This window comes from Salvelinus fontinalis, chromosome 23 (genome assembly GCF_029448725.1).
Source record: "Salvelinus fontinalis isolate EN_2023a chromosome 23, ASM2944872v1, whole genome shotgun sequence".
NCBI lineage: Eukaryota > Metazoa > Chordata > Actinopteri > Salmoniformes > Salmonidae > Salvelinus > Salvelinus fontinalis.
In genome coordinates, this window is record NC_074687.1 from 42,311,970 (window position 1) to 42,330,129 (window position 18,160).

At 45.3% G+C, this 18,160-nt stretch overlaps 1 protein-coding gene across 1 annotated transcript; it reads right to left on the minus strand.

Annotated features, from left to right (window-relative positions):
- Nucleotides 1-3,197: 3,197 nt before the first annotated feature.
- LOC129821356 (C-X-C chemokine receptor type 4-like) lies at nucleotides 3,198-5,225 on the minus strand. The gene is made up of 2 exons (XM_055878956.1): nucleotides 5,142-5,225; nucleotides 3,198-4,805 (listed from the first exon to the last, which is right to left on the minus strand). Exons 1-2 carry the CDS (start codon nucleotides 5,163-5,165, stop codon nucleotides 3,741-3,743), a joined length of 1,089 nt encoding a protein of 362 aa, XP_055734931.1. The 5' UTR covers nucleotides 5,166-5,225; the 3' UTR covers nucleotides 3,198-3,740.
- Between the last annotated feature and the right edge of the window lie 12,935 nt (nucleotides 5,226-18,160).

Below are 18,160 nucleotides of genomic sequence, written 5' to 3' on the forward strand. Positions count from 1 at the left end.
AAGGTATTTGAGTGACCATCACAAAGCCCTGACCTCATTCCTATAGAAAATGTGTGGGCAGAACTGAAAAAGCGTGTGTGAGCAAGGAGGCCTACAAACCTGACCCAGTTACACCAGCTCTGTCAGGAGGAATGGGCCAAAATTCACCCAACTTATTGTGGGAAGTGTGTGGAAGGCTACCCGAAATGTTTGACCCAAGTTAAACAATTTAAAGGCATTGGTACCAAATACCAATTGAGTGTATGTAAACTTCTGACCCACTGGGAATGTGATGAAAGAAATAAAAGCGAATAAATCATTCTCTCTGCTATTGATCTGACATTTCACATTCTTAAAATAAAGTGGTGATCCTAACGTATTTAAGACAGGGAATTTTTACTAGGATTGAATGTCAGGAATTGTGAAAAACTGAGTTTAAATGTATTTGGCTAAGGTGTATGTAAACTTCCGACTTCAACTGTATAAAGCTATATAATATCAAGGACTTCATTTAGGGTCTAACTACTTCATAATTACTTTTAGGGGTTTTAGCGATGAATTAAAACAAGCAAACATGAAGTTGAGGAAATAATAATACATAGAAAATACCTGAATTTACAGGTAATGTCAAAATGTTTTCAAAACCGTGTACGCTTTTGAAATGCGTTTAGATTTTTGGAGGAGTTTGCACTTTTGGGACTATTCCATTTGTTCCCTTGTATTGGTCAAACTAAATCTCCAGTGTGTTGCCACGTGGACATTTTATTTTACATGAATGGCCTTTGCGACTAAATGACTTTGGCACCCTGCTCTTAAAGGCATCTAGTGGTCCATTGGGAGGGTTGAATACAGTCCGGGGAGGGGGGGGGGGGTAAGTATTTTCACAGGCTGTTGGCCACAGGAGCTCCTGATGCAGGAAACAGTCTTCCTGCTGGTCACTTCCCAACCAAAACAATGTAACCGTTAATAATAGGTTACTGTCCCAGAGGAACCCTGTCTGTTTGTTTTACTTTAACCCCCAACTAATAACACTTCCATCAGGTTAATATAAAGGACATCTCTATTACCCTATGCTTCATCTCCCATAAATGTAATCTTAGCTCAGTTAGCTGAGTCAAATATTGTAATAGATGTGATCTTTATATCTCTGTCGATCAGAACCTCTAAACAGTTGAATGCACATTGCTAATGAACCCAGGTTAGAAACAATTTCCTGTGCATGTCAACAGCTTTAGCCTTTAACCTCTTGAAATGAAAAAACATCCTATCCAAACCAGTGAATCATCACAGAACATTTTTGACTCAATGTGTTGACCATTTTCTTCCTGAAAACACATGCCTTTTGAGTTTGAAACCATTGGTATGCGTGATAAACAAGATGGATCTAAATGATTCAGTCTAAATTAGAGGATAATGATGATTATGATGATTGCGTTCAACTGAATTGTGCTTCTGTCGTACTAAACAAATAATTTCCGCATCATTTCAATATAATACATCTCTGATGCCATATCAAAAACATTGACCTTCAGATGGAGTATAAACATTAGTCTTTGATCAGTTCTATATAATCTCATATAGAGGTTTCCAAGTGGCAGTTAAGAAGCAGAAGTGGTGAGCCCAGCTGAACTCAATGGAGTTTGAATGGCCCAGTTCTCCCTCAGCTGAGTGGAACAATTAGCTCTTATGCTAATAGGTGGACCATTCCAATACATTTCCGGCAGGAAAAGCACTTCTTATTTCATCCTGTTTTATTGTGAGTAGACTGTGAGAACCTAGACTAAAAAATAACCATAAACTTATGGGGTGATTTACACCTTTTTTAAAGGTAAAGTCATGGTAATGCCTCCTAGTTGGACCCTGGTGCAATGACTGTAACCACAACAATGCAGTGAATCCCATTCAACATCTTAATTTACTACAGCATCCATTGTTGTTGGCTTCCTCCAGTCTCCAACTTGATCATCAGCCTTTCATCATTTCAAATGGATACATTCACTGTTCACATTTACCAATGGCTTACTATCAATTAATGAGTCTGTCTGCTTCTTTTTTCTGTTTCACTATCCATAGGCCTACATACTGTACATGAGCCATACTCAACAAGTGGACCACGGACCGGATCTGGACCCAGAACGGGCTCAATACCGACCCCGGGCCACAAAAAAGAAATTGTTATACAGTATTTGATTTGTAATAGTAGAAGCCACAAGGTGCAGCCACAAGGTGCAATGTCAAAAGTTGGTAGTGCATGAGTAGTTTTCCACTTGTCATGTCATTCACTGAAAGACAGAGAGATATTTATAACCTGTCAGAAATGTCCTGTTGATAAACTAGCCCATGTTAGCTGGTTAGACTAATTTACCTAGCTAGCTATCTAAATCTTGTAGTTATCAGACCAGATTAAATGCCCTGGGGCCTTGACCCCATGGGGGCACCCATTGATTTTTTGTGGAGTCACTCAGGTATCATATGAACACACATAAGAAATTGCAAAGTGTGTGGAATTGCAGGAAATTAGCTTATAAAATGGCACATTTTCTCTGCCCCAAGACAAATGTGTAGAATTTCAGGAAATGAGCTCTAAAACTGCAAAATGCTACCTCCGCCTACAAGAGGGGTGTTAACATTTTCGGGATACATGCATTGTGAGATGGGTGTTTGTTACTAAGCCGATAAATGACAATATCCACCCGGACCTTTTGCCACCTAGGGAATGTGTGACCGGACCTTCTTAAATAACAGTTGACCGCCCCTGCTGTACATCTTTTTAAAAAGTCCATGAAATGGAAATCATGTGTTCCCTATTGTATTATTATCACCAATATTGGATTGGAACGATGACATTGGGCAGTCAGCATCTCTATTTGTGTACTGATGCAGATAGATTGCTTTAAAATGTTATAATTAAGTTGAAACACACTGGATCATTACATAGCCACTACATTATTGGGGGAGGGGTGCAGTTTGTCTACCTAAACTAAACATACATTATTTTCTTACTCCAGAACCAGCCATATGGGTGCTCATCCTTCTGACCCGACCTCAGAGCTTTTGTAGTGCCGTGGCTGCTTAGGATATAAAAGTGCACAGATGTTCTTGCAATTACAAGACTCTCTGGTCAGTCGTCCTCCTCAGTCAGACAAGGCCCCCGGGGGACATTAGTCACTCATTTAGAGAGAAAAGGTTGAGAAGCAATGAACACCATGGTCATTACATGTAATTTATCAACATTTTATTTTAGAACACTTGAACAAAATAGCATTGACATTGAAATGATACAAACACTTATAACAAAATAGGAAATAATGATACAAAACGTTCAGTGTGAGCGACAGCAATAAATAATAACTTCTAATCACACAAGTTAAGTGCAAACAGAAAAAAGGCAAACAACTATCTACAGATATTTTAAACGAACAAATAGTATCCCTAAGCAGACATGAAGTAGTATGGTATGTTAGAACAATGTATCTTCTATGATAGTCCGCAAGGAATTGCGTCTGTAGCAGGATTGATATATACAGTTGACCAGTCAATGGACATCAGGCTCTGCCTGTAGATTAAATCTTCTTTGTACATAAAATTATTTTCTTGACAAGAAGAACAAAAAAATGTAAGTGGCAACTACAAATAGAAAGAGCGTCTTTTTTTTTCTTTTTTTTTTTACAAAGGTGTCAAAACTGTACAAAATGTAGTTTGTCCCTGAAAAAGAAAGCTTAGTTTCAACCTGAGATTTAATAGTCAAAAGATGGTGACTTTTAACTGCACAAGACACTTGAAGACTCAGATTCAGTGGATACAGATGAAATGGGTCCTCTTTTTTTAGTCAGTACTTTATGACTTGACCTACTGCTGACAGTCAGTGCATTCCGGGCAGATTTCTTGAACTTAACGCCCAGGAAAGCATAAAGGATGGGGTTGAGACAGCAATGAAAGTATGCCAGAGCCTCTGTGATTAAGATCCAGGTCTGCAGACTCTGCTCCAGGGCACAGCTATGGGAGATCACATTGAGCAACATTAGGGTGTCCAGAAAGATCCCCACACAGTACGGCAGCCAGCAGCTGAAGAAGCACATGATGAGGATTACGGTGGTCTTGAGAGCCTTCCTCTTCAACACTTGACCCTTGGCACCCTGGGACAGCTTGGCAATGATGATGCAGTAGCAGGTGAGGATGACCAAACCAGGCAGGACAAAGCCCACCAGAATGTGCTGGAAACGGAATGCAGCCATCCAATAGAAGCTAGTCTTCTGGGGGTAGATGCGATGGCAGATGGTTCTGGAGCCTCTATCCAGAGCTGTGGCAAACACTATGTCAGGCACAGTGAGAACAGCAGCAGGTAGCCATACCGCCACATAGATCCATCTGTCTGCAAGGAGCTTCCTCTTCCTGGTGGTTTGGCTGTTGGTGGCATGCACCACTGCCAGGTACCTGTCCACGCTGATGAAAGCCAGAATCAGAACACTGCTATACAGGTTGATGGTGTAGATCACATGCACAGTGGTACAGAGGAAGCCACCAAAGTACCAACTGCTGGCCGCATCCACCGCCCAGAAAGGTAGCGTGAAGACAAGTAGGAGGTCAGCCACAGAAAGATGGAGCCTGTATTTATCAGTCATCGTTTTGACCTTTTTCTGGTAGCCCATCACTGTTACTACCAGTCCATTTCCGACGATTCCAAGCAGAAAGATTATTCCATAAACTGTCGGTAAGAAGATCCTTTGAAAATCATCACCACCGACTCTGTTGCACGGCTCCTCGAAAACCAAATCCAAGTCAAAATCCCCTGAATCTTCATAGCTGGTGTTGTCAAAAAATATGTGCTGCAAAAAAGAAAAAACAAAGTGTAAGATTATAATCGTTTACAATAAGTCTATTAAAAATAATTGGCTATTTGTGAACATACTTAAAACTAAGTTAGTTATGACGGAATAGTTTAGGCCTATTATAAGGCTATATTTGTGTTATGAGAAACATTGATAAATTACTTAGAGAAAATAAAATACATACCAAAATTGCGTCGAATTATACAGAATAGTAAATTGATAAACATAGCCTCGTTTATTATATAGAACAATGTGTTATAGAACCTATGTCTATATTAAAGCTATAGATACAATTACAATACTTTAAAATAATGACTGAAATGGTAAACTCACTTCGACCTCGTAAAAAGTAGACATCGTGGCAACGCAGTGATGTGGGTTATCTCCTCGCGTCTGAATAACTTTAGTAACCTGAGGATTCGAATGCACCTAAATAGCCTACCCTCCTTGCGCTCCTCCCAAAGGAGGAGCCTTGGTCGCGTGTGACACAATGTCGTTTTTAGGGTTCTCACAAAAGTGGCCGACGTCACTTGAATGCGTAGACGAGGCTTTGAGAAATCTACGCAGTAGCCCGTTTGCAATATTTAAACATTGGACAGATTTTACACATGGAGTGTTGAATTAGGCATTAATTGTTATTGGAATCTCCGTGCACTTCAGTGGCGATTTTAGCATGTACATCTTGGTGGGGCAAACTCCCAAACATGTTTTTAGATGCATGCCAACAAAGCTACTACACAACACAACACTAAACAATACATTAATTAGACTATAACGGTGACAAGCGGTGCCCACAAACTGTTAGGGTCTACATAAAGCAGTCCCAACACCTTACCACTGCTACACCGTGCTAACAGCAAACAGTTCATTCAACCTCATTTAATGCCATTTTAAAAAAAACATAGCTGATATGGCTGACTCGCTTAAACAAATGTGGTTTCTATTGACAATTGAGATGTACAGGGGACGTATAAGGGGACGACGAGTGGATAAGAGGCAATCGTTAATTTCGATTGAGGCATTAATGACCGAGCTAGGACGGACATAGTCAATATAAATAACTATTTGTTCACTTTTGAAATGTACAGGTACAGAATTAAGAACATGGGCCGTTCTTACAGTATTCTCCCTGTACACCAAGTCAGAACCATAGCATAAATAAAAGGGGGCTTTAAGCAGACAATGAAAGCACTTACAATATTTGATGATGACATTTCTCTAAAACAGGCTATAGGCTACATGTGCACCACCAAATCAGAACAGTATGCTAAATTATGAGGGGAAAAGGGACCAAATTATTTGGGTGAGGCACATGGGCTACTAACACCTTACTAGGCAACATACACTTAGTATTACTTTCTTAGCTACAGTATACATATCTCCCCGGCATATTACATCATTTCTGCAGCAGCATACAATACATTTTTGGACTCATCTTCTTGTGCTATGCTCACTTGAACAGTGGCACGGCGGTCCTTTCATGGGCAAATTTTATCATCAAATGTTGTCATCAAAGTCTGGCATTCTCTGGACTTATGGTGCTTTCAAGACAACTGGGAACTCCGGAAAAAAAACAAGGTTGAATCATGGCGTTAGTGATCTCCAGGTCGGAGCTCTAGAAAGAGGCCCGAGTTCCTGACTTGGAATTCCGAGTTGGATGACTGCTCAAAATGGGGCTTGAATTTTCGAGCTCTCCCCGTAGATTTTGCTGTGACGTAGTGTCCCCATGAGTGACAGAACACTGAGCCAATCACAGCGTAACTAGAGAACATTACCAACTCCTGTGCTCCGTATTTTCCGCTGGCTGCCCCACCACCACAGAAAGCACTGAGCTAGGCTGAAACACTTGCATTTTGGAGCTGCCTTACTGAAGAAAGCCAAAAGAGACCATGTTTGTAAGCAGCTTTATTAACTCAATGATAAAACATTTTTTTACATTGTTTTGATGCCAAAATAACATGCAAAACAGGCAAAAATCTAAATTCAAGCCCCTTTGGTGCTACATTAGAAGTGCCCATCCAAGAAGGCTCAAGGTCATTGGCCACAGATAAAATTGTGTCAAATCCCGTTATATCTACAGTAGCTTTGATTGGACTGATGTCAACACCATACTTTCAAAATCTTAGCAAGCAAGCTAGCAGTCATCATCATGAATCAAGTCGACAATCTACTGGCAAATATTTTTTTACATTTGGTTTTGTAGCTAAACAAGTGCGGCTCAAAACAGGTGGGGCAGAATGACGGGTCGCCACTGATGCACTTATGTACTTTTCTCACTAAATCAACTATACTCCTCCGCGACAGGTAGCCCAGCAGTTAAGTTTATTGGGCCAGTAACCTAAAGGTTGCGGGTTTGAATCCGCAAGCCGGCAAGGTGGACAAATATGCAGTCCTGCCATTGAGCAAGGGAATTAACCCCCAACAACAACTGGTTCCCGGGCGACCGATGACATGGATGTTGATTAAGGTAGCCAATCCGCACCTCTGATTCAGAGGGGTTGGATTAGATACGTAAGACATTTCAGTTGAATGCATTGAGTTGTGCAACTGATTAGGTTTCACCTTTCTTTCATCCAGCCTGGTCTCATAGCAGCCCACAACATCATAGATAACATGGATTTGGTAGTGCTGATAGGCATTTTCTGGCATTCAATATGTTTGATAACAGTTTTTTCCACAGGTTGTCACTTTCTAAGTAGGCCTACTGTTATGTCTACACTTTCCAAGTGTTGAGTGACCCAAAGGATTTGAAATATCTCTCTCTATGTGCTCGTGCTTAGACAGGTCGTGGCACTCATTTTTCTCGCCCTTTTCTAACCAAACTACTCTCACCATCTCTTATTTCAGTTGAAGTAATCCCCGGCTAGTGTTGGGTGATGACGAGGAAGGTCACTATGATCTTTAGGTTTAAAAAAAAAGGGTTACTCGGTAACCAAATAGCTGCAGCCTGTAGCATGCAGTTATCCTCTTTGAAATCTGATATTACTGACTGATTGAATGAATCCACCAACTTGATCAGTTCAACGTATATTTGTGTTGCAATGCAAATGTTTTTATGTACCACACCAATCCCATCAGATACATAGTGCAGAGTACAGACTAGCAGTTGATGTGAATAAGAGGGGATGAAGTGGCAGTATTGTTAGGAACTCGACTCTTTTAACTAACACATTTTGGGGCTCTGTTTCCTGCAGATCCTGGACTCCTGAGGAGAGGGGCCTGAGAGCGAGAGAATGCCCACTGTAAAGGATTGGATTGGGTCCTCTTATCAAAGCCAGCCACGGGCAAACAGTTGTTTTCTGTCCCTGTGGTTGAAGTGTGTGGTGATGGATTAAATGTAGAGGCAGTGACTTACATGTTCAGTAAAAAAAATATGAAAAAAAAATATTGGCTCTACACTCAATGATGAATAAAGATTTTTATTACAAAAGCATACCTTCAGAAAATAACATTTTATTGATTTAGAATATTCTTGGGGGCCAATGATGAGTTCCAAAACAATTTCTAGGGCTAATAAGGGGTAAACAAGTCTGTTATAAACACCTTTTGTGCCTTCAGTACAAATGTTTACCCAACTATTCATTGCATTTTGTGCTCACTATCCTGTTTAAGTTGATAATTCACTAATCTATGCATGGAACGAGAGATAAATGACTGTGAAATACATTAGTGTTGCTCACATTGTTTCGAGTGCAAGTAAGAGACATTGAAGCCATTTTCGTGAAGGCCATTTAAACGAGATCAATTTGTGATGTTTTCACTCTTATTAGTTTTATTGGCATGCACTATTCTTTTCGCACAATGTATAACACATTTGTGTTCCAAAAGGTTATAGGAAAAAGTCTGCAGACCCCAGTGTAAGCAACGGGAGCTTGCAGATAGCATTTAACAATCAGAATACAAAAGATCTATGAGCTATTTAGAATACAAATCAGAAGTATAAACAGCCGTAAGAGGACTCTTCAGTCATGAATGGGTATTAAAATGAAGTAAGAATGCAGGGGAGATAAAGAGAAGAATGAGCCATGCCTTGGAGAGGTTGAGTCAACAATGGTTGTTTTCCAGTCAGAACTCATCCATGGCCCACAGCAAGTGAGCAAAGAGAACATGTTAATCATGATTGAAGCGCTCAAATATCACCTTCACTTTTTTTAATACCACATAGAAAATGAGATGCACTCTTTGTTGTTGAATCTTACTTTTGGGTTACCCCCTTAAACCCAAAATAAAGGGTTTAAGGTAGCACATATGATTTTTATCTCCCATCTGTTGGGCTCCTGAATGGTGCAGTGGTCTAAGGCAATGTATCTCAGTGCTAGAGGCGCCACTACAGACACCCTGGTTCTAATCCAGGCTGTATTACAACCGTCCGTGATTGGGAGTCCCATAGGGCGGCGCACAATTGGCCCAGCATTGTCTGGGTTTGGCCGGTGAAGGCCGTTATTGTAAATAAGAATTTGTTTTTAACTGACTTGCCTAGTTAAATAAAGTTTTTTTATTTTTTATCTTTAAGGAATGCCAACTTGTTTCAGCATATTTAAATGGGTGGGTCTTCAATAAAAAAATCTACATTTTATTCATTACACAAGATGGTTGGAAATGGATATTTGTCTTGAATGCATAGTAGGCCTACATACCCATTTGATTGCTACAAAAAAAATATTTGGAATGCAGTCTGGTTAACAGAGCATTTCATTTTCTCTCGGTTTATTATGTTCCCTTTGTCAACAGGTTGATTTAGCAACATAAAACATCTGTTAAAGAGTTTTGTCAATTTTAATTTTAAATTTCACAGTCCAAATCCTGATATTTGCATTGCCATACCCAAACAAAGAATCAAAGGAAGGCGAGCCCATCAATCTTCCTGTTGTCATGTGATTAAGCCTACAATAGTAAGAATTTTGAATTGTTTTGTGCATAAATCTCAGTTGCATTGTTTGTTCCAATATGTCTGAACTTAAAGTCATTCTCAGTATTCATATTAGAATGCACAACACCATTATCTGAAATGATTTTACAGGGGTAATACTGATCTTCGTCTGTGGAGTCTTGGGGGAGGGGAAGCTTTTTTGCCAGCTTGTAGGAGGTAGGGATCCCTCATGCTTGTTTTTGCCTGCCGCCTGTGCTTTTGTGCAAAGTTTGTCTCCTGTGAAGAGAGATGAGGTGCATTATGGGGTTGCATCAATAGAACATGACACCTATGGAGAGAGGTTCAGTTCTGGGACTTATCACTGCATGTCACCCATAAACAGTGGTGATGTAGACAATTAGTCATAAAAACAAACAGGTGTTGCTTTACATAGCTCTAAGTAGCTGGAGTTCATCAGAATTCATTCAATTCCTCATGAAATTGGCACTCTAAAAATCTTAAGCCTTTTCACACTGCATATTCTTAGCCCAAGGCTAAACTGGCCCTGGGATAGCTTAGCCTGTGTTCACACAAGCATTTGTTAACCATGGACTAAGTTTTTTTGCCTGGCTACCCAAGGCCTTTTCACACTGCATTGTTCTTAGCCCCAGGCTATCCTAGCCCCATGCTAGACTAGCCCTGGAATAGTTTGGCCTGTGTTCACACAAGCATTTGTTAACCCTGAGCTAAGCTTTAGCCAAGGGCTAAGGATTCACACTTTTATTCCAAAGCCCTCGGAAAACGTGGACAAACACAACATGCGACCAACAAGCATTTCGCTACACTCGCGTTAACATCTGCTAACCATGTGTATGTGACCAATACAATTTGATTTGATTTGATTATATCTCTGACACGTGACCAATGTTATAAGTAATGAGACATGTGCTAACACATTACCTTTCGCTTCGAGGCTAGCATTTGATTGTTTGATTGTGTAAAAATTGCCGCCTGTCTGTCTGACCTCAGACACAATGGTTTCACTTTTGAAATTCAATTTCGCCCTACACCTGAGAATTATGTGAACGAGACAACTTTTCTGAACAAGGCGAAATCATGAAGCAATATTATTATCATGGATATATCCAATAAAATGTCAACACAAAAGCTATGAAAACAGATGAAAATTGAGCATTTGCCAGCCTGCACAGCAGCCAATGTTTTTGCAAGGATGAAAGTATTACATTTTTGGTCTCAGATGGAAGGATGAAATAGTATGAATTTGCTTATCAAACTAACGTATAGAGCACATTACAGACATCACGAGCAAATGTTAATTGACAGTGCAGCTTTTGTGATTGGGACAGTGAGCATTCAAGGCATTGTTCTTGACCTTGTTTCACACTGGCTATTTTGGCACCGTGTTTCTGGGGCTAATCCCGAAATGTCAGTGCTAACCCTGCACCGGAACAGGTCCAGCTAACCCTGGGCTAAAGGTGATGCTTGCCCACTTTAGAATGTGCAAGTGTGAACACATGCTTAGCCCCAGGCTAAACTCTCCCTTAACCCTGTGCTGTGAATGGGCCAAAAGATTCTTCTTGTGTAGAAAAAGTCTTTCAGAAAGCTTCCGGAATGCATGTTTAAATACTTATGATTTAAAGAAAGCCCTAAAAATGTGAACAACAGACCCACTATAGCGACAAAGGGTGTCCTTATCTTAGGAAGGCACCTTCAGAAACTTCCTACTTGGGTGTGGGGTGGGCTTGGATTGGCTTTAGGAAAGTTCATCCAGGGGCATCATTGGTCATGATATCCTGGTTATCAGGACCGTTGCAGTATCTGAATCACCTGTCTGTCAGAGGAAAAAAAACGAATTTGTCAAGTTATGTTTTTTTATCTTTTTAAACAAACATATTAAACTGTACTTTAATCAGACAGTTGTACCACAACAAGTGGAGATAGGTAGGTGGAAGAAAAAGTAGGAAGGAAAGAGCTGGGGATTGAAGCCAGGGCTCCGGTGGGGAGAAGCATATGTATAGTTAAAACTGGGGAGTGTTCACTGCTACACCGCAGACTCCACATGTGAAGTTCAGTCTTGTCAATTGAGCAGATTCTCCGCCACCCAAAAAATAAACAGTAAAAATCTAATCAAATGTTATTTGTCACAGGCGTCCGAATACAACAGGTGTAGACTTGCTTGCTTACGAACCCTTCCTAACAAAGCAGTTCAAAAATAATAGTAATAATAAAATAGTAACACAAGAGGAATAAAATACACAAGAATGGAGCTATACAGGGAGTACCAGTACCAGATCAATGTGCAGAGGTATGAGGTATTTGACGTAGGTATTACATGAAGGCAGGGCAAAATGATTAGGTATCAGGATAGATTATAATACAGTGGCTTGCGAAAGTATTCACCCCCCTTGGCATTTTTCCTATTTTGCTGCCTTACAACCTGGAATTAAAATAGATTTTTGGGGGGTTTGTATAATTTGATTTAAACAACATCTTCACTTTGAAGATGCAAATTATGTTTTATTGTGAAACAAACAAGAAATAAGACAAAAAAATACGAAAACTTGAGCGTGCATAACTATTCACCCCCCCAAAGTCAATACTTTGTAGAGCCACCTTTTGCAGCAATGTAACGATGTTCGTCTGAGGAAGAAGGAGTAGACCAAAGCGCAGCGTGGTACGTGTTCATGATGTTTATTAAAACCTGAACATTGGAACAAAAACAAAAGTGGAACAAAACGCAACAGTTCTGTCAGGTACTCACACAAAACAGAAAACAACTACCCACAAAACACAGGTGGGAAAAGGCTGCCTAAGTATGGTTCTCAATCAGAGACAACGATAGACAGCTGCCTCTGATTGAGAACCACACCCGGCCAAACACATAGAAATAGACAACATAGAACAAAACATAGAATGCCCACCCCAACTCACGCCCTGACCAACCAAAATAGAGACATAAAAAGGATCTCTAAGGTCAGGGCGTGACAGTAACCCCCCCCCCCCCCCCCTCCCTCCCAAAGGTGCGGACTCCGGCCGCAAAACCTAAACCTATAGGGGAGGGTCTGGGTGGGCATCTATCCGCGGTGGCGGCTCTGGTGCGGGACGTGGACCCCGCTCCACCTTAAGCTTGGCCCACTTATGTGGCGCCTCTGGAGCGGGGACCCTCGCCGCCGAACCCGGACTGGGGAACCTCGCCGCCGTCCCCGGACTGGGGAACCTCGCAGCCGACCCCGGACTGGGGAACCTCGCCGCCGACCCCGGACTGGGGAACCTCGCCGCCGACCCCGGACAGGAGGGCGACTCTGGCAGCTCCGGACAGGAGGGAGACTCTGGCAGCTCCGGACAGGAGGGCGACTCTGGCAGCTCCGGACAGGAGGGCGACTCTGGCAGCTCCGGACAGGAGGGCGACTCTGGCAGCTCCGGACAGGAGGGCGACTCTGGCAGCTCCGGACAGGAGGGCGACTCTGGCAGCTCCGGACAGGAGGGCGACTCTGGCAGCTCCGGACAGGAGGGCGACTCTGGCAGCTCCGGACAGGAGGGCGACTCTGGCAGCTCCGGACAGGAGGGCGACTCTGGCAGCTCCGGACAGGAGGGCGACTCTGGCAGCTCCGGACAGGAGGGCGACTCTGGCAGCTCCGGACAGGAGGGCGACTCTGGCAGCTCCGGACAGGAGGGCGACTCTGGCAGCTCCGGACAGGAGGGCGACTCTGGCAAGTCCGGACAGGAGGGCGACTCTGGCAAGTCCGGACAGGAGGGCGACTCTGGCAAGTCCGGACAGGAGGGCGACTCTGGCAAGTCCGGACAGGAGGGCGACTCTGGCAAGTCCGGACAGGAGGGAGACTCTGGCAAGTCCGGACAGGAGGGAGACTCTGGCAGCTCCGGACTGGGGATCGTCGCTGGAGGCTCCGGCCTGGGGATCGTCGCTGGAGGCTCCGGCCTGGGGATCGTCGCTGGAGGCTCCGGACTGAAGGGCGTCACTGGAGTGGAGAGACACACACGAGGCTTCGTGCCATGGATCATCACTGGAGGCTTCTGCCATGGATCATCACTGGAGGCTTCGTGCCATGGATCATCACTGGAGGCTTCTTGCCATGGATCATCACTGGAGGCTTCTTACCATGGATCATCACTGGAGGCTTCTTGCCATGGATCATCAATGGAGGCTTTTTTCCATGGATCATCACTGGAGGCTTCGTGCCATGGATCATCACTGGATGCTTCTTGCCATGGATCATCACTGGAGGCTTCTTACCATGGATCATCACTGGAGGCTTCTTGCCATGGATCATCACTGGAGGCTTCGTGCCATGGATCATCACTGGAGGCTTCGTGCCATGGATCATCACTGGAGGCTTCGTGCCATGGATCATCACTGGAGGCTTCTTGCCATGGATCATCACTGGAGGCTTCTTGCCCTGGATCACCACTGGAGGCTTCGTGCCATGGATCATCACTGGATGCTTCGTGCCATGGATCATCACTGGATGCTTCGTGCCATGGATCATCACTGGAGGCTTCGTGCCATGGATCATCACTGGAGGCTTCGTGCCATGGATCATCACTGGAGGCTTCGTGCCATGGATCATCACTGGAGGCTTCGTGCCATGGATCATCACTGGAGGCTTCGTGCCATGGATCATCACTGGAGGCTTCTTACCATGGATCATCACTGGAGGCTTCCCCACTGGGCCGTAGAGACGTCCTGGAGGTCTGGAGAGCAGGGCTGACACACTCTGTCCTGGCTCGATGCCCACTCTAGCCCGGCCGATGCGAGGAGCTGGGATATAGTGCACCGAGCTAAGAACGTGTACTGTAGACACAGTGCGCTCCACCGCATAACACAGCGCCTGATCAGTACGACGCCAGCCACCGTCCCGTGTCCCGGCTGCCTCTCCTGGCCACGCTGCTTGGTCCTTTGTTGGTGGGAAATTCTGTCACGGCTGTTGAAAGGAGAGGACCAAGGTGCAGCGTGGTGAGCATACATTTTCTTTATTGAATAAAAATGACGCCGAACAAAAAGAATAAACACTACAAAAACGAACCGTGAAGCTCGAAGCTCTATGTGCCCTAAACAAAGTCAACTTCCCACAAAGACAGGTGCAAAAAAGGGCTACCTAAGTATGGTTCTCAATCAGAGACAACTATAGACATCTGCCTCTGATTGAGAACCACACCCGGCCAAACACAAAGAAATAGAAAACATAGAAATAAAGAAACTAGAATGCCCACCCTAGTGTACCTAGTGTACCTATGATAAAAATTACAGACCCCTACATGCTTTGTAAGTAGGAAAACCTGCAAAATCGTCAGTGTATCAAATACTTGTTCTCCCCACTGTATATAGTATTGTGAGTGTGCATAGAATCAGTGCAAGAAAGGGTCAATGCAGATAGTTCGGGTAAAAATTAATTAACTATTTAGAAGTCTTATGGCTTGGGGGTAGAAGCTGTCTCTGAGCCTGTTGGTCTGAGAGTTGATGCCCCAGTACCGTTTGCTGGATGACAGCAGAGTGAACAGTCTATTGCTTGGGTGGCTGGAGTCTGGAGATTTTTCGGGCTTTCCTCTGCAGTGGTGTAAAATACTTAAGTAAAAGTACTATAAAGTACTACTTAAGTCCTTTTTTTGGGTATCTGTACTTTACTTTACTATTTATATTTTAGACAACTTTTACTGTTCCTCCAATACATTCCTAAAGAAAAGAATGTACTTTTACTCCATACATTTTCCCTGACACCAAAAAGTAGGCCTACTCGTTACATTTTGAATGCTTAGCAGGACAGGAAAATTGTCCAATTCACGCACTTATCAAGAGAACATCCCTGTCATCCCTCAGCCTCTGGTCTAGCGGTGTAACGGTCGTCTTTCGGTGAGAGAGTGGACCAAGGCGCAGCGGGTGATGAATACATAATGATTTATTTGACAAGACGAACACTGATAATACACTTGATAATTACAAAATAACAAACGCACATAGACAGACCTGAACTAACGAACTTACATATACACGAAGAACGCACGAACAGGAAAACTGATTACACAAAACGAACGAACGGACAAACAAACCGAAACAGTCCCGTGTGGCGCAACATAGACACAGACACAGGAGACAACCACCCACAAACAAACAGTGTGAAAACACCTACCTTAATATGGCTCTCAATCAGAGGAAATGAAAACCACCTGCCTCTAATTGAGAGCCATATCAGGTCACCCTATTACCAACATAGAAACACATAACATAGACTACCCACCCAAACTCACGCCCTGACCGTCAAACACATACAAAATAACAGAAAACCGGTCAGGAACGTGACATAACCCCACCTTAAGGTGCGAACTCCGGGCGCACCAGCACAAAGTCTAGGGGAGGGTCTGGGTGGGCATCTGACCACGGTGGTGGCTCAGGCTCTGGGCGAGGTCCCCACCCCACCATAGTCAATCCCAGCTTACGTCTCCCCCTCTGAATGACCAACCTCCTAATCCACCCACTAAATTTAAATGGTACCGTCGAGATAAGGGGCAGCACCGGGATAGAGAGATAGCTCAAGACAGAGAGGTAGGTCAGGATAGAGAGGTAGCTCAGGATAGAGGGGCAACTCCGGACTGAAGGGCAGCTCCGGACAGAGAGACAGATCTGGACTGAGGGGCAGTTCTGGATGGCTGGCTCTGGCGGATCCTGGCTGGACAGCTCTGGCGGATCCTGGCTGGCTGGCTCTGGCGGATCCTGGCTGGCTGGCGGCTCTGGCCGGTCATGGCTGGCTGACGGCTCTGGCCGGTCATGGCTGGCTGACGGCTCTGGCCGGTCATGGCTGGCTGACGGCTCTGGCCGGTCATGGCTGGCTGACGGCTCTGGCCGGTCATGGCTGGCTGACGGCTCTGGCCGGTCATGGCTGGCTGACGGCTCTGGCCGGTCATGGCTGGCTGACGGCTCTGGCCGGTCATGGCTGGCTGACGGCTCTGGCCGGTCATGGCTGGCTGACGGCTCTGGCCGGTCATGGGTCGCTGACGGCTCTGGACACTCATGGCTCGCTGACGGCTCTGGCAGATCCTATCTGGTTGGCGGCTCTGGCAGATCCTGTCTGGTTGGCGGCTCTGGCAGATCCTGTCTGGTTGGCGGCTCTGACAGATCCTGTCTGGTTGGCGGCTCTGGCAGATCCTGACTGACGAATGGCTCTAGCGGCTCCTGACTGACTAACGGCTCTGACGGCTCGGGACAGACGGGCGGCTCTAATGGCTCGGGACAGACGGATGGCTCAGACGGCACTGGGCAGACGTATGGCTCAGATGGCGCTGGGGAGACGGATGGCTCAGATGGCGCTGGGGAGACGGATGGCTCAGATGGCGCTGGGGAGACGGATGGCTCTGACCGGATGAGGCGCACTGTAGGCCTGGTGCATGGTGCCGGAACTGGAGGCACCGGGCTAAGGACACGCACCTTCAGGCTAGTGCGGGGAGCAGGGACAGGGCACACTGACTTCTCGAAGCGCACTATAGGCCTGGTGCGTGGTACCGGCACTGGTGGTACCGGGCTGAGGGCACGCACCTCAGGGCGAGTGCGGGGAGAAGGAACAGTGCGTACAGGGCTCTGGAGACGCACAGGTGGCTTAGTGCGTGGTGCCGGAACTGGAGGCACTGAGCTGGAGACACGCACCATAGGGAGAGTGCGTGGAGGAGGAACAGGGCTCTGGAAACACACTGGAAGCCTGGTGCGTGGAGTAGGCACTGGTGGTACTGGGCTGGGGCGGGAAGGTGGCGCCGGAAATACCGGACCGTGCAGGCGTACTGGCTCCCTTGAGCATTGAGCCTGCCCAACCTTACCTGGTTGAATACTCCCCGTCGCCCGACCAGTGCGGGGAGGTGGAATAACCCGCACCGGGCTATGTAGGCGAACCGGGGACACCATGCGTAAGGCTGGTGCCATGTAAGCCGGCCCGAGGAGGCGTACTGGTGGACAGATATGTAGGGCCGTCTTCATGACATCCGGCTCAACGCTCAATCTAGCCCTACCAGTGCGGGGAGGTGGAATAACCCGCACCGGGCTATGCACACGTACAGGAGACACCGTGCGCTCTACTGCGTAACACTGTGTCTGCCCGTACTCCCGCTCTCCACGGTTAGCCTGAGAAGTGGGCGCAGGTCTCCTACCTGCCCTTGGCCCACTACCTCTTATCCCCCCCCAATACATTTTTGGGGTTTCTTCTCGGGCTTCCTTGCTAGCCGCGTACCTTCATATCTGCGGTTTTGGGCTGTGGCTGCCTCCTTCTCCTCCTCAAAGCGGCGATTCACTCCCACCTTAGCCCAGGGTCCTTTTCCCTCTATGATTTCCTCCCAACTCCAGAAATCCTGCAATCCTTTTTTCGTGGACCACTGTTCGTGGTCCCGCTGCTTGATCCGGGTTTGGTGGGTGGTTCTGTAACGGGCTTCCTCCTTCTCCTCATCCGAAGAGGAGTAGCAAGGATTAGACCAAAATGCAGCGTTGTGA

Coding starts and splice junctions, on each gene's coding strand:
- LOC129821356 (XM_055878956.1), bottom strand. CDS start 5,165: ATGTCTACTTTTTACGAGGTCGAA. Junction 4,806..5,141: donor CTACTTTTTACGAGGTCGAA/GTGAGTTTACCA, acceptor TCTTTTTTGCAG/CACATATTTTTTGACAACAC.